This window comes from Thamnophis sirtalis, unplaced genomic scaffold (assembly GCF_051295495.1).
Source record: "Thamnophis sirtalis isolate CommonGarterSnake01/CBP01778 unplaced genomic scaffold, rThaSir2_p1.2 scaffold_10, whole genome shotgun sequence".
NCBI classification, from domain to species: Eukaryota; Metazoa; Chordata; class Lepidosauria; order Squamata; family Natricidae; genus Thamnophis; species Thamnophis sirtalis.
Genome location: NW_028261390.1, coordinates 22,859,560 through 22,881,450, shown reverse-complemented (window position 1 = coordinate 22,881,450; position 21,891 = coordinate 22,859,560). Strand labels below are relative to the sequence as shown.

The following is a 21,891-nucleotide window of genomic DNA, read 5'->3' as shown; positions in this document are numbered from 1 at the left end:
CACAGATGACACCGAGCCCTCTTTCCCCCTGGAAATACCAGTTCCCGTTATCTGTTTGACGGTCCAGTTCTCAGGGATAAGCGAAAGGACCCTAAGCAAGAAGCTCCATTATAACCATTTACTGGTATGTTCCTGGCAGGAACTTTGCAAGCCTGGACTAATGAAAAGTATCTCCGAGCCTATGTCTTTTTCCATGAACATAGGTTTGTGTGTAGGAGAAAATGGAGTTTTCTTCTTATGTAGGAAAAATGTGTATTTATGCTGACCTAGCAATTGGACTGGAACATGCACCCTGGGGACTGGAGAAAGTGCCTTCAGAGAGGAAGATCTGAGAATCATTCTATATGTATCACTTGTCTTTTTTCTTCTCACTGCTATATATCATTATCCTAAACTGATTGTATTAGATGTTTGCATTGCTAATATGTACTCCGGAGATATTAACCTTGCCATATGCAATGCTAAATGTCATAATAAGATACAATAAGAGGCAAGACTCAATTGTAGCTAAAAATAGAGTCTTGAAGGGGGGAACTAAGGCAGGACATAAAGCGAGATTTGGACATAACATGAAACGGGGTCAGACTATAAGATCTCCTGGGAGGCCCCGTCTATCCCTTCTATCTTGTTATACATTTACTGAGTCTTGAAGTAAAACCGGAAACTTGAACTCAGGAAACTTGAATGTCAAGCCACAAAAAATAACCTCTGCTGTTGTAGGCCAAGTCAGTTGGAGGTCTCGCTTGCGAGTCAGGCATAGGGCTTAACCACAAAAGCCAGTATGTAACTAATGCTTCCTCCATGCCAACTGCAGCCTAGACATGAAAGGGCAGCACAATATAATCTGATTAGCCAATAGAAATGTTTTAAGATATTTCCGTGTTAGCTGTTTTGAGGAAGTTATAAGAACACACTTCTCCCTAAGAACCTCGCTCAGACATCAAATGTGGGTTTACACTGTCTGAGCCATTTGGCCAAATAAAGCTTGTCTTGATCTCACAGTCCTAGTCTCCTGATATTCTGCAACAATGTAGCCAAAATAAAATTATTTTCTAGAATCCAAGGTCATCTTTGTCTCTACACCTGACCGGAACTGGATGGGTAGAACTACCCGCATGGCAGTGGAAGTTTGGACCATGTGATGGACATGAGGGTGCTGGGCAAGATCTTGAACGTTCAACTGGGTGGGGAAAACCAGGAAGCTTTCAGATTTGGGTTTTCCCAAATGTGCCAACATGGCTCTTTTAATAAATTGAGCAATACTTTGCCTTGGACTCTGATTTAATTTTGGATGCTATTTGGAACATTGACACTCTAATCAAATTGCTTAATATTACATGGTTTCATAACTTGATTTGTATTTTGTACTATTCTGCATTATTTCTTCATCTCCAACATAAGGAAGAACTTACTTGCATTTCTCTCCTTTCTATCACACCTTTCTATTCCAAGAATTTGAGCAACTGACCAACATAATCCTGATGTAAATTTACTGTTTATTATGCAAATAACAGCCAATCATGATTGATGTATTAGGACTGTTCTACAGAGGCACATAGAGGAAGTGCTCTGTAGAAAACTGAAAGTGTTGAGGCTGGATTTGAAGGATTAAGCACAAAATAGTACATTTGTACTAGGCATTTTCTTTATATTACTTTTATAAGCCTTTTCTTGGACTTAGGGTGAAACTGAGTAGAAGAACCTTTTCAAAAGAGTCGGGAATTCTAGAACTACCACGGTAGAGAGGGACTTGCAATGATTTCAGCATTATAATTAAATATTTGTTTATAGTTAAAAATTAAACACAGGCAACGAAGAGAGGATTTGAGAGCAAGAATCTGTTCTGGGTGTGCAGATTTTTCTTCATCATGAAACAAGGACCAGTTCTTTTGTTTATACTATACCTGTCACATCATGCTTTTGCACAAGGGGTAAGCTTTTATTTTAATTAAATTGTGGTTGAGAGACTTTCCTTCCTATATTTTAAGGAGTATTTTAAGCAGTTAATACACCTCCTATAAAGTATATATTTAAAAATCTTAAGGGAATGAGTTAATTTCATAATTTGTGTTTTCTGCTCTTTTTCCTAGCCAGAGAATTTCTTGATAGAGGAATGTGTGAAGAACAATTACACAGAGCGATCTTGTGAGAAAGTTTTTTGTGAGCCTTGGCAAACGTGTATAGCAGGAACCTGCCAGTGTAAAATACCTTACCAGTGCCCCAAAAATGGCACTTCAGTTTGTTCCAATGTCAGAAGGAGCTTCCAAACTTACTGTCAACTAAAAAGTTACGAGTGTCGCCAAAAATTCACTAAATTTATGAACAGGGGCAGTTGTAACCCTGGAGGTAAAAAAAAGACTTCTTCTTTTGCCTTTTCAGCTATCACTAGTAGGAGGAGACAAACTTTAAGACTGAAATGCAATATATAAATATTTTGACAATGATAGGTACTTTGAGTAATTCTGGTTCACTTTGGGCCAAATTCTCGAGATTACTATGTATTTCCCTTTCCTATGTCTGGTTTTCTTTCATAAATGACTCAAAGAAGAATAGGATTGTGAGAAGTGGGCTACTAAAATGAATTGGAGGACTGTCTACTCTTGACAATCAGAAGAAAGTTCTATTAAACTCATATTTTTTTAAAAAAATATTCTAGTGGCATTATTTTTTGACAAATGTATATTTTTGTAGATATTTATATAACAAGTTCTTTTATTGAACCATTTGTGTTTTACTGCTGTAGATTAGCCAGTTTATAGTTATAAAATCGATCTCTGTCTTTTGTAAGGTTCAGAAACAGATTTATTAATAGATTTTGCTGTGTTTTCTAGATCGTTTTAATATCCTTTTCAGTCATATATATACAAGCTCAGAAGGAATTGTTCAGGTTGAACTGAGCAACTCAGAGACATCATACATATGTGGGAAAGGATTAACCATCAATGAAGCCAACGTGATCTGCAGACATCTTGGTTTTGCTAGGTAAGATTCTCTAATAGAGGGGTGCCAAACTTGATTTCATTGATGGCTGCATCAGGGTTGTGTTTGACATGGGGGGGCTGGGGAGGATGTGGCCAGCTCAGTGTCATTTATGTTGGGGCGTTTGTGGTTGCTGAAGTGCTCTGCCAGTGAAAACAGGCTCCCAAGCTATGTTTTTGGCTGTGATGGCCTCCTGCAACTCTCTGCCAGTGAAAACAGAGTTGGGAGCGCCTCCCGCAGCCCTCGTGAGCTCTGTTTTAGGCTGCGATGGCCTCCTGCAACCCTCTGCCAGCAAAAATGGACCTCAGGAGGGCCTCATGCAATCCTCCTGAGCTTTGTTTTCACTGGCAGAAGCACCACAGGCTGGTCCATCACTGTTTTCAGGGCAGCCCTGTGGGCCAGATCTAAGCACCCCATGAGCCGGCTCCAGCTCCCAAACCTTGAGTTTGACAATATCATCTATGTATAAAATTTCAGTCTCTTTAATTCAAGTAGCATCGGCAAACTTTGTGGGGCCAAGATCCTCATTCAGTTTTTGTGTGATGCAATGAGGCCAATATTCAAAAGTTGGAATGGTCAGGAAAAAAGGGATGAGACCAAAGCAAAAATGTGTAATTAAATTCATATGTAATCCACAACTTGAAAAAAAAAATTTTTGTAGCAATCACATACCTGTTCCTTTACACCTCAGAAGAGGAAAGCACTTATTTTATTTGATTCAATAATTTTGCTTTCAAATAATTCATTGCAATGAAGGTGAATGAAGAAGAAGTGATTCTTTATTCCTGATTTATGGAAGAAACTATTCATACAACCAAAAACTAAAATCCCAAAGAAGAGAATATCCATAGCTCACTACTGAATTTCAGAATGCTTGGTGCACTATGAACTTGATTATTTGTTGGCAAACATTCCATTACCTAGTTACTAACATCAGTGGCACTGATCATGTTACCTAGTTGGGTAATAAAATATCTGCCAGCAAACAACAAAACTCAGAGAATAACAAAGGCTCAACGTAAAAAAAATTGTGCTGCATTTTTTTATTTCTAAAGCACATATCTCTGCTTTCTCTGCTGCTTTGTTGCTGTTAATGTCTAAATATATTCTTTCTTTCTTTCTTTTCACAGTTATCTTTTTGTGCACCTTCTTTCTCCAGCTCTATTGTTTTCTTTCTCCATTTTTCATTTCCCAGGGCACTATTTCTTCCTTTGAACTTCCTTCCTCATCTTCCCCCTGCTCTTTTTCTCTGAGCATATCATTTTTCTGTCTACCTCGGGGGATAGGATTTTATTTAAATTCATGGTAATTTTACTTTGGGGAAAACATTATTTTTGCTCCCACTGTTCTTTTTCCCCACCCTGAAATATAAGATAATCTTAAAATAAGATAAATGCTCTAAATCATAGATAATGATCAATAATAGATGTATTGTTTCTCAGGTGGAAAAGTAAAAGCTAGTTAATTAAGTGATTCATCTAATTTCAGAATGCTGAAATTAGAATACACGTTTGAATATGTTTGATTTTATTTATTTTTTGCTGAATTGTACAGAGGAGCTGATAGGACAGAAGCTATTGAGCCAGACGAAAACCAGGAGTCACTTCAATGCCTTAAAGCAACCTGTAGAGGGATAGAGACCAGGCTGGCTGAGTGTGGTTTAAGGAGAATGGGTTTGACCACTGGGAAGTTGGCTAAGGTGGCATGCAGTGCAGAATACAGAGGTTGGTAAAATATATAGTGTAAGTAACTAGCCATTTCTGATATTACAATTATAAATTAGAGAGAAAAGTAGTCTGCAATAAAATATAATGCAAAATACTGATTTTCAGTGTCCCACCGAGGCATGTTCTCTTTTAGTCTTTTGTCTTGATTTAGTTATCCTCCTTTCAAGAGACAATCAGCATTATGTAGCCACTGCAATGATCTGGCCTGAGTAGGGTGTGACTGAATCGTCATGGATTCAATTAGAATAGGTCAGAGGTGGTATTCAGCTGGTTCAGACCAGTTCTCCCAAACTGGTAGCGGAAATTGCGAGTGGGGCCGCTCACCTGCCCAACCTGTCCCTGCTCTATGCCGTCCTATTTAGGCACATTTAGGCAAACCGGTGGAAACAAAATGTGAAACCCACTGCTGATTATGGTCAATGAGTTCAATCTTCTCTTCTGTCCTACAAGCCAAAGTGAAATATCCCTGAAAGACATCTCTCCAGCGTTCACATAAATTCATTCTAGGAAGAGGAGTTACTACCTTCCTCATTAGATGGTTCCATTGTCAAGCTGCTCTTGCTTTCAAAATGTTCTCCCCAAAAATTCAACTGATGCTTTCCAGAGATGTTAATACAGGTTGTTCTTGACTTATGAGCACAATTGGGCCTCAAATTTCTGTTGCTAAGTGAGACATTGTGAGTTTTGCCCCATTTTATGACTTTTCTTCCCATACTTGTTAAGTGAATCACTGCAGTTCTTAAGTTAGTAATAGTGAATTCGCTTGTCAGAAGGTTGCAAAAAGTGATCACATGACCCCGGGGCACTGGAGCCATGATAAATATGAGTCAGTTGCCAGGTGGCTGAAGTTTGATCACGTGACCATGGAGATGCTGCAATGGTCATGGGAAAAAATATAATGAGTCACTTTTTCCAGTGCCGTTGTAACTTCAAATGGACACTAAATGAACTGTTGTAAGTCAAGGACTACCTGTAACTGAAGATAGTGGGACCTATCTATATTCCAGAAGATTTGAAAGGCAACATGTTGAGTATTCCGATTTAGCTATTTTATTTTCCACACCATGATTAACAATTGGTTTTTTAAAAATTCAACTTGTCAGGCTGTAACGCCAGAGAATTCCGCTGTGTCAATGGAAAATGCATCGATTTAACTAGAACATGTGATGGGATGAATGACTGTGGCGATTCAAGTGATGAATTATGTTGCAAAGGTATGTTCCTTTTCTACATGTATCTGTTCTATATAAACACATGTATTTATTGCACAGTGCTTAGCATAACTTTTAACAAAATCTTACTTATTATATAATTATTTCTTTTCCAATAGCCTGCAATAAGAAAGCTTTCCATTGTAACTCAGATGTGTGTATTCCAAGCAGCTACGTGTGTAATAATGAACTGGATTGCCTAACAGGAGAAGACGAACACAATTGTAAGCATTGCTTTCTAAAATTATCTATGGCTAGGTTAAAACCGTCATTTCCCCCATGGATATAAGCACTTGAATAAGTTTCAGATATCAGGTTGGAATCCGCTATTATTGCTATTTAAAACTAGCATAGAGCAGTGACGGCTAACCTTTTTGTCATCGCGTGCCAAAGCGTGTGCCCTCTCCCATAATACAATGCATGTGCGACCCCCCCCTTTTGTACACCACCCCATGCATGCACACATGACCCCGCCCCATGTATGCGTGCATGACAACCTGCTCTTCCCTGCGCATGGACCTGTCCCTCCAACTATTTTTGGCTTCCAGGCTTGTGCAGGAGGCTTTCGAGGCCCAAAACAGGGTGCAAGGATGATGTGCAAAGCCCCAAATTGCAATGCGAGCACCTCCCGTGCGTGCACTTCGCCCCCGGGCATGCACACATGTGTCTCCCGCATATGCCACATCCAGTGGGCATGTGCGGCAGAGACTGCAGTACTGCATTCTAACCAGTGCCACCGCAGCTCAATAGCTGGATTCCAGTTGGGTGAATATGATAAGCATAAAATAACAAATGACAGTCCTGAAATTATCTGATTATCAATCTGATTTGCAACAGGGACGTCAAACAAGATTGGTTGAAGAGTTGAATGAGATCAAAGGGCAAGGCTTTCGCTTTGAAGCCTTCCTTCTTGGTTTTATGCATTTCCTTAGAAGAAGGGCAAGGGGAACACCTGCTTTGTAACATGTTTCATCTAATCCCCATTTCCCTCACTGGAAAAAGAGTGAATCGGATGAAATGGCTGGATGGAGTTAGTTGATTTCAAAACTTTGTATGATCTGGAATGAGAGAACGGCTGAACTGATTTCAAAGAATTCCTTTCCACAATGGGAAAAGCTTATGCCACAAACTGACAGGAACCACCTTACATTTTCCCAACTGACAAGGCCAAAGTACATTTTGTCATTGGTAAGGCAGGGTTACGGTTGGGTTCTTGGTATTCACTGAGCTTGGTTGTTTTTCATTATCTGTTCTGCAAATGTCAACAGGAAAAAAAACAAGCTCAGAAAAACATTCCGTCCTAAACAACGTATGTATATTCTCTTCTAGGCAATGTAGGATGTACAGCAGTGGTGGGTTTCAAATTTTTTTAGAACCTCTTCTGTAGAGGTGGCCTGTTTTGTGGGAGTGGCTTGCCGGCCATGTGACTGGGAGGGCATGGCCAATGTAAAATGTGGTGAAACTCACTTAACAACGCTCTTGCTTAGCAACCAAAATGTTGGCTCAGAAACTCTGGCATTTGAAGCACGCAAGTCTTAAAGCTGTCAAGTTACAAGACCCTTGCACCCCTAACCCTTTAGGAAAAAACCCCCAGGGGTGTTCAAACTTGACAGCTATAAGACTTGTGGACTTCAACTCCCAGAATTCCTCCTCTCGCTCTTCATCTTAATGATGTGTGGATGGGCAGGGGGAGGGAGCTGGAACCGGTTCTAAACGGCACTGTAGATTTGTGGAACCTCTTCTATAGAAGAGGTTAGAACTGGCAGGAACCTACCCCTGATGTACATGTACTCCTCCACTTACAACAGTTCATTTAGTGACCATTCAAAATTACACCAGCACTGAAAAAAGTGACATCACCATTTTTCACTCTTACGACCACTACAGCATCTCCACGGTGACGTAATCAAAATTCAGATGCTTAGCAACTGACTCATACTTACGACAGCTGAAATATCCCAGGGTCATGTGATCACCTTCTGACAAGGAAAGTCAATGGGGGAGCCAGATTCACTGAACAACTGAGTTACTAACTGAACAACTGCAATGATCCACTTAAGAGCTGTGGCAAGAAAAGTTGTAAAATGGGGCAGAACCCACTTAACAAATGTCTCACTTAGCTAGAGAATTTTTGAGCTCAATTGTGGTCGTAAGTCAAAGACTAACTGTGTATAGTCAGTCTTTCTGGAAGAACGATATCCCAATGGGCATCCATCAGGTTTCTCCTTGTCCTCCAAATAGCTCCCAAGGGAAGGACATGGCACAGGTGAAAGTCAGTGGAGTCACCAGTAATGAAGCAAGTGGACCAGAGAAATCTCATAGTTTAGCAATTCCAAATCTCTGGTTTATACAAGCAGGTTTTTTTGTTCTCTGTGTCCAAATTGCTTAACTTCTCAAGGGCAATGGTGGCTGAAAGTATGCAGAATTGATCAAGAAAACCCGACAAAGATTTCTTTGTTTGGAGAAAACCTGATTACAGAAGGATGGTATATTATTCATTTTAATATGATATGGATTTTACTTGGAATGAATGCAATCACTTTTTTTTAAAGTGAGTTTTATGAGCCTAATTTTATAAGGTTGGTTGAAACAAGCTGGTTCACTTCATGTCATAGTCTGAATATGTAATTGTGCATAAAAATGGACCTTTTAATATTTTAAATCATTTATTTGTATTCGTGTTTATTTTCATTAGGTGATAAAACTGGAAGAGCTAAAGAAGGTAAAATTCTTTGTATGTTTTTATTCCTCTATTTATGTTTTTAGTCTTAAATGGGATTGTCTCTAAGAGCCGAGATGGCGCAGTGGTTAGGGTGCAGTACTGCAGCCACTTCAGATGATTGCTAGTTCTGCAGTTCGGCGGTTCAAATCTCACTGGCTCAGGGTTGACTCAGCCTTCCATCCTTCCGAGGTGGGTAAAATGAGGACCCAGATTGTGGCGGCAATGTGCCGACTCTGTAAACCGCTTAGAGAGGGCTGAAAGCCCTATGAAGTGGTATATAAGTCTAACTGCTATTGCTATTGCTATTTGTCATCTCAGCTCTTAGTCCTACTCACTTAGTAGGGATGGAAACAAAGTGATTGTTATCTGGCTTTTTGTCTGGGGGAATAATTACTCTGAATAATTTTGTATCTTGAGAATCTTGATTTGAAAAGGAGTTGTGGATATGTTGAAAATGACATATGAAATAAATTTAATATGCAATAATAATAAAATTAGGATGTTAAACAAGGGCTTCCATATATGGGCTGCAAAAATCTGGATGGCAAATAATAGCGGGTTTTTTTTTAGCTTCTATGAATAATAGCGCAGTAGAGATTTTGGCTTTGAGTTCCATATTCTTTTTATACCACAAAAATAACTTTATGAATTTTGTTGCATACAATAATTGTTTATTAGTTAATTATACAATAATTTTCTTTCCCTACTTTTAAAGGTGATATTTTTGACACTATACTTTGGTGTTAAATAAGATTTAAAAGACAAATAATAAGAATTTCACCTACCGTAAATGTTAACTATTATTCTACTTCAATAGAAATAGAAGGAAACAAGAAAGGTAAATTTGGCCAGAGAAAAAAATTAAATGTAGACTATAAAGGTATCTTACTAATATCATCATTCTATAATTTTGGGTATTTTCATTGTCTGCTTTGTAAGGTAAATTGAGAGGTTGTATTTATGCTTCTTGTGTTTTAAAGGTGAACATATCAATAGCTAGGCAAAAACAGGTCTGCATTAACTTCATATGCTTTACTGTTCATCTAAGACCAGCGATGGCGAACCATTTTTGGCTCACATGCCATAAGTGGGGGTAGCGCAGGGAGGTCGTGTGTGGGCGTGCCACACCCATAATGAAATGCACGACACCCCCCCCCCAGTGCACATGCACATACTACAGCCACCCCCCCCCCCATTTTTTGCATGCTTTTTTCGCCCTCCCCAGGCTCCAGAGGCTTTAAAGAAGCTAGGGGAGGGTGAAAACAGCCCCCACACCTCCCCTGGAGCCCTCAGAAGGCTTCAGGGACCTTCAGGAGGCTTCCCTGAAGCCTCCGGAGCGCTCAAAACGACCCTCCGAGCAAAACAGAAGTCCGTTCCTGAATTTCCAGTTTGCCCATAGGGCCGTTTTTTTGCACTCCGGAGGCTTCAGGGAAGTTCATGAAGCCTCCAGGGAGTGGGGGAGGCTCTTTTCACCCTCTCCAAACTCCTATAAAGCCTCTGGAGCCTGGGAAGGGCGAAAAATGCCTTTTAAAAAGGCATGCGTGCTGACCAGCTGACAGGGCAATGCTTTATATGCTCTGACAAATGGCTCTGCGTGCCACCTGTGGCACGCGTGCCATAGGTTCACCATCCTGGCCTTAGACTCTTAGGTGGTCTGGCTGAATGTGCTGAAAAACTAATAGGGACCCAAAGGAGGTATTGAAATTCTACAGAAGGAGATATTTAATTATGTGAACCTCTAGTCTAGTGCAATCCTAGTAACAATCTGCAGCCAATGATAGTCTGCTGCAGTCTTAATCCACTACTTTACTTTTAGGTTTTTTAAAACAGATTTTATTTGCATGTGGAGATGAACACTAATTATTAAACACCCAAAAGCCCTTGAAAGCCACATAAATGGGACAGTTTAATGTTAACAAGTAATTGTTCAATTTAAACAATTTATGTCAATTTACAATATCCTTTCCCTGCCACAACCACCAAGCCACGCCCACCAAGCCATGCCATGCAATGATGGGTTGCAAATATTTTTACTACAAGTTTAAGCTCGTGTGCGCGCGCACTTGCCCTGATGGGCAGGGCCCCCCACCGCTGTTACTACCGGTTCAGCTGAACTGGGCCAAACTGCGAGCAACCCACCACTGATGCCACGCCCACCATGCCATGCCCACACAACAGGTAGTAAAAATTTTTGAATCCCACCACTACCCTCTTCCTACAGCAGGCCCCCTCAATATATCAAGTATTGGCAACTGTTAGCAAGCCTGTATTGCAAATCCCCTATTACAGTAGAAAAGCAAAAGGGATAAAAACCGTTTGATATTATATTTTAAGGCAAAGAAATGAAGACAAGAGTAAATAGTTTTCAGAAGTCATACTCCTCACTCTCATGCCCATTTTACCCACATCTAGGTCCTATCTCAATATATGCCCCTTCCTCGGACTCCCAGGGCCTCATCTGTAGATGTATTCTTTCATCTGATCCTTCACTTAAAGAGACAGAAGCAATTTTCTTTGGCAGTCAAAGCTTTCTAAATTTGATTTACAATCTAAACTGACTTGAAGGGACAGCTTATTATATTATTATAATGTCAAACAGTACAAAAGTCTCCCTCCCTCCCTCCCTCCCTGCCTGGTGATCTCTTGCGTGAAGACCCTCTGTCTCAGTAATGGGTTTCAAATTTTTTTAGAAACTCTTCTGTAGATGTGGCCTGCTTTGTGGGAGTGGCTTGCCAGCCATGTGACAGGGTGAGAGTGGCTTGGCAGTCATATGACCGAGTGGGAGTGGCTTGGCAGTCATGTGACTGGGTGGACATGGCCAACTTGTAAAATGTGGTGAAACTCACTTGACAACGCTCTTGCTTAGCAACCAAAATGTTGGCTCAGAAACTCTGGCATTTGACGCACGCAAGTCTTAAAGCTGTCAAGTTACAAGATCCTTGCACCCCTAACCCTTTAGAAAAAAAACCCAGGGGTGTTCAAACTTGACATCTTTAAGATTTGTGGAGTTCAACTCCAGAATTCCTCCTCTCGGTTTCGGTCGGACTTGGACTCCACCCCCGCAGTTCCAGCCGAGGCACAGGGGGATCAAGTAGAACAGCTCTGGGTTGAGTTTCAGGACGTTACCCCCGGGGATGTGGACAAGGCCATGAGGGCTGTAAGTACCTCCACCTGTGTACTGGACCCGTGTCCCTCATGGCTGGTTACTAACTGCAGTGAGGTGACACGAGGCTGGATCCAGGCGGTTGTAACCGCCTCCCTTTGGGAGGGGAACTTCCCTGCCGCACTGAAAGCGGCGGTGGTGAGACCCCTCCTGAAGAAACCATCTCTGGATCCAGCTGTTCTTAATAACTATCGTCCAGTCTCCAACCTTCCCTTCCTGGGGAAGGTTGTTGAGAAGGTGGTGGCCTTCCAGCTCCAACGGTCCTTGGAGGAAGCAAACTACCTAGACCCCTTCCAGTCAGGCTTCAGACCCGGTTACAGCACAGAAACCGCTTTGGTCGCATTGATCGATGATCTCTGGAGAGCCAGAGATGGAGGACACTCCTCCATCCTGGTCCTCCTTGACCTCTCAGCGGCTTTCGATACCATCGACCATGGTATCCTTCTGCGACGACTGCGGGAGGTGGGAGTGGGAGGCACCGTGCTACGGTGGTTCTCCTCCTACCTCTCGGACAGGTCGCAGTCGGTGTTAGTGGGGGGGCAGAGATCGTCCCCTAGGCCCCTAACTTATGGGGTGCCTCAGGGCTTGGTCTTATCCCCCCTACTATTCAACATCTACATGAAACCGCTGGGAGAGATCATCCGCAGGCACGGGATTAGATACCATCAATATGCGGACGATACTCAATTGTATCTGTCCACCCCGTGCCAACTCAATGAAGCGGTAGACGTGATGAACCGAGGCCTTGAAGCCGTTATGGACTGGATGAGGGTTAACAAGCTTGTGCTCAACCCAGAAAAGACCGAGTGGCTGTTGTGTTTTCCTCCCAAAGATTCGACCAATATTCCACCACTCAGGCTGGGGGGTCAAATTCTATACCCCTCAGAGAGGATTCGCAACTTGGGAGTCCTCCTGGATCCACAGCTGTCATTTGACCACCACTTAACGGCTGTGACCAGGGGGGCATTCGCCCAGGTTCGCCTGGTGCGCCAGTTGCGACCCTACCTGAATCGGGAGGCTCTCACAACAGTCACCCGGGCCCTTGTGACCTCTAGGCTGGAATACTGCAATGTGCTCTACATGGGGCTGCCCTTGAAGAGCATCCGGCGACTTCAGCTAGTGCAGAACGCAGCCGCGCGAGTGATTGCGGGTGCACCTCGATTCACCCGCATAACACCTATCCTCCGCGAGCTGCACTGGCTGCCTGTCGATCTCCGGATGCGCTTCAAGGTGCTATTAGTCACCCATAAAGCCCTCCATGGCAGTGGATCTGGATACTTGAGAGACCGCCTTCTGCCAATTACATCCCTGCGACCAATAAGATCCCATAGATTAGGCCTCCTCCGTATTCCATCGGCCAGTCAGTGTCGGCTGGCAACTACAAGGAGGAGGGCCTTTTCAGCAGTAGCCCCGACCCTTTGGAACGAGCTCCCCGTGGAGATTCGTACCTTCGCCACCGTCCAGGCCTTCCGCATAGCCTTGAAGAACTGGCTCGCCCGTCAGGCCTGGGGACAAGGATAGTTACCCCTCCCGAATGATGAATGTATGTTGCCTATTATTTTATTATATGTTTCTATCTTAATGTCTGTATTCCCCCTCCCTGATTTTGTGTGAGCCGCCCTGAGTCCCCTCAGGGAAAAGGGCGGCCTACAAATACTAATAAAACTCTAAAAAAAACTCTAAAACTCTCACTCTTCATCTTGATGATGTACGGACGGGTGGGGGGAGGGAGCTGGAACCAGTTCTAAACAGCATTGTAGATTTGTGAAACCTAGAACACAAGAACGCAGTAAGAAAAAAAGAAAAAACTTCCTCCCTTTTTCAGCACCTTAAAGCTACAGGACATTATATATATGTGTATGTGTGTTGTATTTGTGCTGATAAATAAATAAATAAAGGGAGACTAGTATAGATCTATTTCAAGCTATTTAGCTCTCATCAGCTAGCCATACCCTTACTGGGATTAGTGCGTTAGGCTTCGTGCTTGTGTGAGCCAAGCGTGATCGGAGCTGCCATATTCAGGCATCGGTCTGAAGATGAGTGTGACCTCGTCGAAATGTCGCCAAGATACTCTCAATCTTACACGGGAAAAGACCCGAATACGCCAAAAACTGCCTATATATATTTATATAGGGACATTTCTTTTACAGTACTTTCAACTGAATTGTACTGTTTTTATTTTCTTGCAGAAGAATCAAATCAAGTTAGAGAGTCCATGGATGAAGGTAAATGTGTAGATAAATTACTATAAAACCTCATATTTAAAAACAATCTTCTCTTTTTTCACATTTGTAAATTCTGGGGATGTGACAATGTTCAAGTGTGGTTATAAACATCAGTTGAATATAAAGCAATTTGCTAAACTAAAATATCATCCATTTTTAAAGTGGCTCTGAACATAACTCAAATTTTACACTTGTCATTAGAATCTTACCATATTGATTTTCAATGGACATCTAGGATAATAACTCTCTAAAAGTAAAAAAAAATAGAAATAGCTAATATTACATCTTTAATAATAAAGGCATTAAAAAACCTTAGCCTATGAGTATTATGACACTGCTTATTTGTTTAATTAAAGAAAGAAAAAGGATAAAGACTTTGCTTCCAGTAATATCCTGTGGCATTAGCGATCACACAGTTATTCGTCGGAAGAGAATCATTGGTGGATTTACTGCACAACCGGTAAATGCAAAAGGTGGCATTTGGTTAAACGCTAACATTGATAAGAATGCATAAATAGTATACTAATTGGGTGCAATACAGCAGTAGTCGGATTCAATTTTTTTTACTACCAGTTCTGTGGATGTGGCTTGGTGGGTGTGGTGTGGCATGGTGGGCATGGCAGAGGAAGGATACTGTAAAATCTTCATTCCCTCCCCACCCGAGGAAGGGTTACTGCAGCTGGGACTCGGGAGGCAGAGAATAGATGGGGCGGGGCCAGTCAGAGGTGGTATTTACTGGTTCTCCGAACTACTCAAAATTTCTGCTTCCGGTTCTTCAGAACTGGTCAGAACCTCCTGAGTACCACCTCAGCAATACAGGCAGTCCTTACAGCTATTCATTTAGTGACCAGTCAAAATTACAATGGCAATGAAAAAAGTGACTTATGACTCTTTTTCCCACTTATGCAGTATCCCCACGGTTATGTGATCAAAATTTGAATGGTGGCAACTGGCATGTTTTATTATGGTTGCCATGTCCTGGGGTCATGTGATTACCTTTTGCAACCTTTTTACAAGCAAAGTCAATGGGGAAGCCAGATTCACTTAACTATTGAACTAACTTAACAACTGTGGCGAGAAAAGTTGTAAAATGGGACAAAACTCCCTCACTGTCTCCCTTAGCAAGGGAAATTTTGAGCTTAGTTGTGTTCATAAATTGAGAAGTACCTCTAATCTAATGATTGTTCAAAAAGAAAAAATCTGGAGACTATAATGAGGAGTTAATTTTCATGTTATAAGAGTTTTTAGAGATTCTCAGTCATCCAGGTAATGATTGTCCCAAAGTGGCTTTTTCAGGAGACAACTCCTAATTTGCATCCTTTTAGAGAGTCGTTATAAGTTGTCTGCAAAGAATAAAAATCCCTCCATCCCCCACTATTCTGTCAGAGCTGAAGAAGCTTCTTAGATAAGAAGTAAAATGTTTTCAAAAGAAGAAAAAACAAACAAAGTCAAGTTGCTGTTATACTTTCAGTCCTGCTTTCTTATTTCTGCCTTCTCTCTTTCTCTAAAATAGAGAGCCAGAATAGACAGCACAAGTAAATTAATGTTCTGTAATATTTGGAGAATTGCTATTTATTCTACACATTTTGCTGTTTCTGTAGATTAAATAAATCCACAAATGGGTAAAACAGTAAGAGCTTGATGTGTATTTATGTAAATTTTATCAAAAACTGTTCTGGTTTTTAAAAGTGTATCCGTAATAATCCGTAATAATAATAGTTGCACTGATTTTTTTAATCTCTTCCCCCTTTTTAATAGCTTGAATTTCCCTGGCAAGTGGCCATTAAAGGCGAAGGGCAAACAGTGGACTGTGGTGGGACGTACATTGGAGGCTGTTGGGTTTTGACCGCTGCACACTGTGTTCAGTAGGAGACCTTTTGTATTGTTATAGCTCCTTAAAGTTTTACATGAAGCATTGGGACATTCTTGTAGCGACAATTAAAGGAAAACAGGAACTTCAGATAAAATCTTATATTGAAACCATAAGAGCCCAAATATTATTAGTTATAAGTTACTTACGTGGTTCTGGAAATATAATAATAGAGGATCAAATTTTACTTGTAACATATGTTTGTGAGAAAGAAGGTGTTAAATATTAGGTCCGAAAAAAGGTTAAAGCTCATTGGTTGAGCCGTCTGGCAGCTCCCTATAAAAGGGAGAGCTATCAAACTGGTAAGTTGCTGGGTCCTACTTGTTTTACCGAATTAAGAACTGTTAATTTGCCTGAATCAACGTCCTGTCTCTTCACTTTGCCCACTATTTTACAGAGATATGTCTGTTGGTATTTGGTTTTACCTTGTGGACCTACTTCCAAGGTCCTTTGGATTATGTAGAGTTGTGCTTGAATGTGGGATAGAGGTAGGAAAGCCATCTCAAAGTTCAGTATATGTTGAGATGTTGAGACTCTAGAAAGAGTGCAGAGAAGAGCAAGAAAGATGATCAGGGGACTGGAGGCTAAACCATATGAAGAATGGTTGCAGGAACTGAGTATGTCTAGTTTAATGAAAAGCAGGACTAGGGGAGACATGATAGCAGTGTCTCGATATCTCAGAGGTTGCCACAAAGAAGGAGGAGTCAAGCTATTTTCCAAAGCACCTGAGGGTAGAACAAGAAGCAATGGGTGGAAACTAAACAAGGAGAGAACCAACTTAGAACTAAGGAAAAATTTCCTGACAGAACAATTAATCAGTGGAACAACTTTCCTCCAGAAGTTATGAATGCTCCAACAGTGAAAGTTTTTAAGATGATGTTGGATAACCATTTGTCTGAAGTGGTGTAGGGTTTCCTGCCTAAGCAGGAGGTTAGGCTAGAAGACCTCTAAGGTCCCTTCCAACTCTGTTATTCTATTCTAGTCTATATAGTGCTTGTGGGATTAGACAAGTAGAGACATAGGCATAGGTGCTTGTGTTTAAAGCATCTGTGTACAAATGCTTAACTACATACACATTCCCCTAGAGCAGGGATGGGGAATGATGGCCCGTTTATGAATTGTGGACTTCAACTCCCACAATTCCTGAGCCAGCATGGCTAGCTCAGTAGTTCAGCAAGTTGAAGTCCGCAATTCATATAAGACAAATCATTCCCCACCTCTGAGCATTGAGTGCTCTGGTAGTGCCTCAGAAGTAACTAAATACAAACTCTCTAATGAATGTTAGAAACATCGATAAAAATACCTATAAAATCCTAGATTCATGAAGTTGAAAAGGGTAGAATATTCACACCATTGACACTGCTGCTTGGTTCAGGAATCCAAATTACAGTAATTACTCCTAGTAGAACCCCATGTAGGTCCGCTTCAATAAATTCAGCAGACAGAGCTCACCAAAACTTTGTCTAATTGAATCTATAATCGAGGTATTCCTTTTGTGGTGGATTTTCTCTAATGTTTATTAAGAAACTGCCTTCCTATCAATTGGGTAAAGTATGTCGCTAAAAGTGGAAAATAACCAGTGGTGGGATCCTCCCGGTTTAATAACCAATTTGGAGATCGCTGTGCACACATGCGCAGTTTTACCAAAACCTCCCTTCCACATTATTTTTTGGGGAGTAACACAATTGATGCGTGGTAAGTAAAGTGCAAGGGCAGATGGGTGGGCCAACATAATTGAGCGAACCGGTTTATCAGAGCTACCGGTTCGCTGAACTGGTACGAACCAGCTGATTCCTACCCCTGAAAATAACTATATAAAACACTTGCTCCTTAATCAATTCGGAATCTAACTGGAGCCAAATTTACTTTCCTATCAAGTTATACCTTTAGCAATATTTCTCTTCTCCTCTTTTTTTTTTCCTTTTTCTTTTTGCTTGGAGGAGCCATCTTCGAACTTATACGATTTGGACTGGGCTATTACACCTTCTAAAGTTCAATACCAGGATAGAAACATATTCTTTAAAGAACATGATCATACATGAGAACTATAACTCTGAAACGTATGAAAATGATATTGCTTTGTTGGAGATGACACCGAAAAATCCAGGGACTCCATGTTCTCCACCTGATACTGTGCCACTATGCATTCCCTGGTCACAATATATGTTCAGAGGCGGTCAACAGTGTAAAGTATCTGGCTGGGGACGTGGTGAAGGTAATTAATACTTACTATTTGGTGAGATTATAAAACTGTTTTCTTTAGAATGAATATGTTCTATCTAAACCTCAGTGGCTATCTAGGTTCCATTTGATGACATAAAGCAACGGAAGGCCCTTTTATTCATAATGTTGTAATTGTTGATTGGGAATCACCCAGAGTTTGATATAAAATGGGTGGTTTGATAATTGTTTTAAATAAATAAAAATTTGCTAGGTACAGGTAGTCTTTACTTAACATCTTGCCACTGTTTGAAGTTATGACAGACACACCCCCACCCAAAAAGCTACTTATGACCATATTTTGAAGTTATGGCTGCTCTTACAACCTTTAGCACGGATGTTGTAATGGCTCCCCTGCCTCCCCCTCCCCCCAATCTCATTTTGGGCCTGCCCATCCCCCATTTACTTTCTGAAGATCTTCGGATCTCATGTTGGGGAAAGAGGACAGGCCACTTATTCCTGGCATGTCAAAATGACATCCGTTTCCCAGAGACTGCCGCATGACCCAGGGGCAGACCATACTATTCTGCATTCCTAAGGCAGTCTGCACAGAACTGTGGAAAGTGCCAGAGCTCTGGAGATCTTCTAATTATAAGTGTGCAATGGATGACAGGGAAGAGGCCAAAGGAAGTGTAGGAAGTTATCACCCAGGCCTCTGCCAGAAAAATGAAATATCCTAGGAAATATTGAAAAGGCAGAATATTTCTCTGGATGTGAAAAGAAAGAAACATGTTTTGAAAGACAGAATAGCTGCCTGTAGGTTCCTGCCCATCCCCCCTTTGTCAATGGGCCATTAAGAAAGCCAAGCTAGTCCCTTTACATAACAAAGGCTTCTCCACTTCAGCTCCAGGGGGATGGGATTAAGGCATGATAACATTGGCCCTTTTACCTAACTCACCACATGGCATCTGAGAACTCAACCAAACCTGGATTCAAAACGCAGCCTAGATAGTTGCCCCTGTATGGCCCCATGGGAGTCCAACAACCAATCAGAATACAAGTTCAAGATCAAAGGCCAGAGAGGTATAAAACCAGGGACTCAGCATCTCAGGCCTCCCTTCTCTTTTCTCCATCAACATTGAAGCATGTGATCACCTTTTCTGTTCAGGACTCAAGCCATGTGGTCCTGTCCACCAATAAACCATCTCTCCAAGCAGCCTCCATGTTCCAGTGTCTTTTCCCCCACTTGGAGCCGAACCCAGAAGGATATTTCTTTCATCAGAAGCAACCTGGTGAAAAGAGGGAATGTCTGCAGGGACCTGGTGTGGGGGGAAGCAGGCACAAGGGCTGTGGGGACCCCAAGGGGCGGAGTGTGGAAAAAGCTGATAATAAGGGATGGGGTAGGCCTTGGCTCACCCCTGAAGCACCCATGCTCCATTTAACAGCCCACATGTTCATTTAACAACTATCTCACTTAACTTTCAACACCACAAGGGAAAAAAAAGGGAAAAAATGCAATATTCTTAAATAGGATTTGAAAAATGCCCCAAAATGTATACATTTTGAAAGAAGACATACATGATTTCTTAAAAATGTAATTAATTATTTGTTACAAAAATAATTGGATCAATAAAGTCAATTTAGATTTTAAAACATTAGAAAGATTTGACAACCTACTAGAAATCTTTTTGTAATTAAGCTTTGGTATTGATTTATCTCTTTCCCATTTCTTCTTTAGCATCTAAAAAGCAATATGCTCTTCAGTGGGGTTATGTTAATCTAATGGATAACTGTTCAGAAATCTACAAGAATCGATATTTCAAAGGAATGGAATGTGCCGGTAAGCATGAAATGAATCCTTCTTACCACTATTCTGACACCATTATCTGAGCTGGTAGATAGAATGGGCCATCAAATGTTGTTCTTTGATTAAAAAAATTCAATATTAAATATATCATCCCATTCCAGAATGCATTTCTTTCCAGCCATCACAAACCAATTATGGATAGGTAATTGAAACATTAAAGAATAAAGGTTCACATATTGAACTAGGGATTTGAGATCTGAGTTCAAGTTTACCTCAGCCATAGAAGATTAACGCTGATGTTGAATTAATTGCCATCAGTTCAGCCACAATCTCTCAATATCTCACAAAATGGTTGGTTGTGGCAAAAGCAGGAACAAGGAATCTTGTGTGTATACCTTGAACTCCTGGAGAAAAGACAAGATGTAAATATAAAAAATACTAAAATAAAGTAAAATAAAATAATAAACTGAGGGATAATCATTTAACCGAATGAATTACAAATACTTTAGATTAAAAATCATAGCATACAAGTAATATAATGCATATCTATAGTAGTATGTTTTCAGTGAATATGTGAAATATGTGAAATTCTGCTTAAAAATATAAAATAAAGAATTTTCATAGGGAACTCTTTTTGTTTTTCTTATTTCAGGTACAGAAGATGGTTCTGTAGATGCCTGTAAAGGCGATTCAGGAGGACCTTTGGTTTGCTTTGACTCTAACAATGTGGGATATCTTTGGGGTATTGTGGGCAGACGTGAAACCTGTGGTGAAAGTGGACAGCCTGGTCTTTATACAAAAGTGGCACTCTATTTTGAATGGATTGCTCGACATACTGGAATAAATCTCATTTCTAAATATAATTTGTGATTGTTAGAATGCAAATATTCTCCCCCTTTTACCTGCATTAATGAAACAAAGATCAACTATAGCTCAGTTCAACAAATATTAAGTACTTGAAGTTTAACTGATTTAACTATACAACAACAACAGTTCCTATATAATTTGAAATACTGTTTTGTTGTTTGTGCCATTGAGTCGGTCTTGACTCTTGGCAGCTGCCTGGTCCCTGCAATTTCATTAAGATTTCAGAAATGATTTGCCATTCCCTCCTCATGATACACTATTCTAAATTGGAAATGGTAGAATTATTTGAAACATCTTCCTAAGTAGATATATTACTATATATAAAAGTAGAGTTTAAGCCTGTTAAAACCCTAATACTTAAAAGTTTTTTTCAATATGGATTATGCCCAAGAAGAGCTCTATGACTTATAAAATTGTACATTTATGGCTTTAAAATCTTGCTGATTTTTTAGAAAAATCTACTCTATTTTTTATGTATTCTCCTTTGTATATTCAAATAAAAAATGAAGTATGCAACAAGCAATAAGCTTGTCATTAGTTTTGTTTTCTATTAAGATCAGCTAACTATGCATGTCAATGATATAACAATATTACAAATATAAATAAAGATACACCATAGAAACATGATGGTGAACCTATCGCACGTGTGCACAGATGACAGTGAGCCCTCTTTGCGGGCAGGCCGGCCATCGCCCCAGGGCCATTTTTCCGGCCACACGAGCTGTCGCCTGTTGCTCTTCTGATTTCCGGTGCACCAGCCAGCTGATTTTTACATGCGCTGGAGTGCTGGAAACCGGAAGAGCAGATGACCGGTGTGTATGCGCACGCCGGGAAAATGATCTTCCAGTTTCCGATGCATGCATCCACCTGCTCTTTTTGCACGTATGCACACCAGAAACTGGAAGACCAGGCCGCCGGTGCGCATGCACATGCTGGAAACCGGAAGATCATCTTCCAGGTACGCTCATGTCCACTGGGCGGCTGCTCTTTCGGTTTCCAGCACACATGCACCCGAATGCCCATTTTGAGCATGACAGTAATAGGAAGGGATGGAAGAGGGGGGAAAGAAAAAAAAAGCTAGCTGGAATCAATACTTTTGAACTGTTTTTGGAATTACAACTCCCAGAAATTCTAATCAACATGGCCAGAAGTTATCTAAT

General features: G+C 40.9%; 1 protein-coding gene across 1 annotated transcript; it reads left to right on the top strand.

Annotated features, from left to right (window-relative positions):
* The first annotated feature begins 1,702 nt into the window (after positions 1–1,702).
* LOC106539604 (complement factor I) lies at positions 1,703–21,244 on the top strand. Its single transcript, XM_087724211.1, has 13 exons — positions 1,703–1,931; positions 2,091–2,346; positions 2,832–2,982; positions 4,534–4,703; positions 5,810–5,920; positions 6,037–6,141; positions 8,613–8,639; positions 13,992–14,027; positions 14,384–14,487; positions 15,786–15,892; positions 17,838–18,112; positions 19,796–19,897; positions 20,517–21,244. Exons 1-13 carry the CDS (start codon positions 1,869–1,871, stop codon positions 20,732–20,734), a joined length of 1,725 nt encoding a protein of 574 aa, XP_087580337.1. The 5' UTR covers positions 1,703–1,868; the 3' UTR covers positions 20,735–21,244.
* The last annotated feature ends 647 nt before the right edge of the window (positions 21,245–21,891 follow it).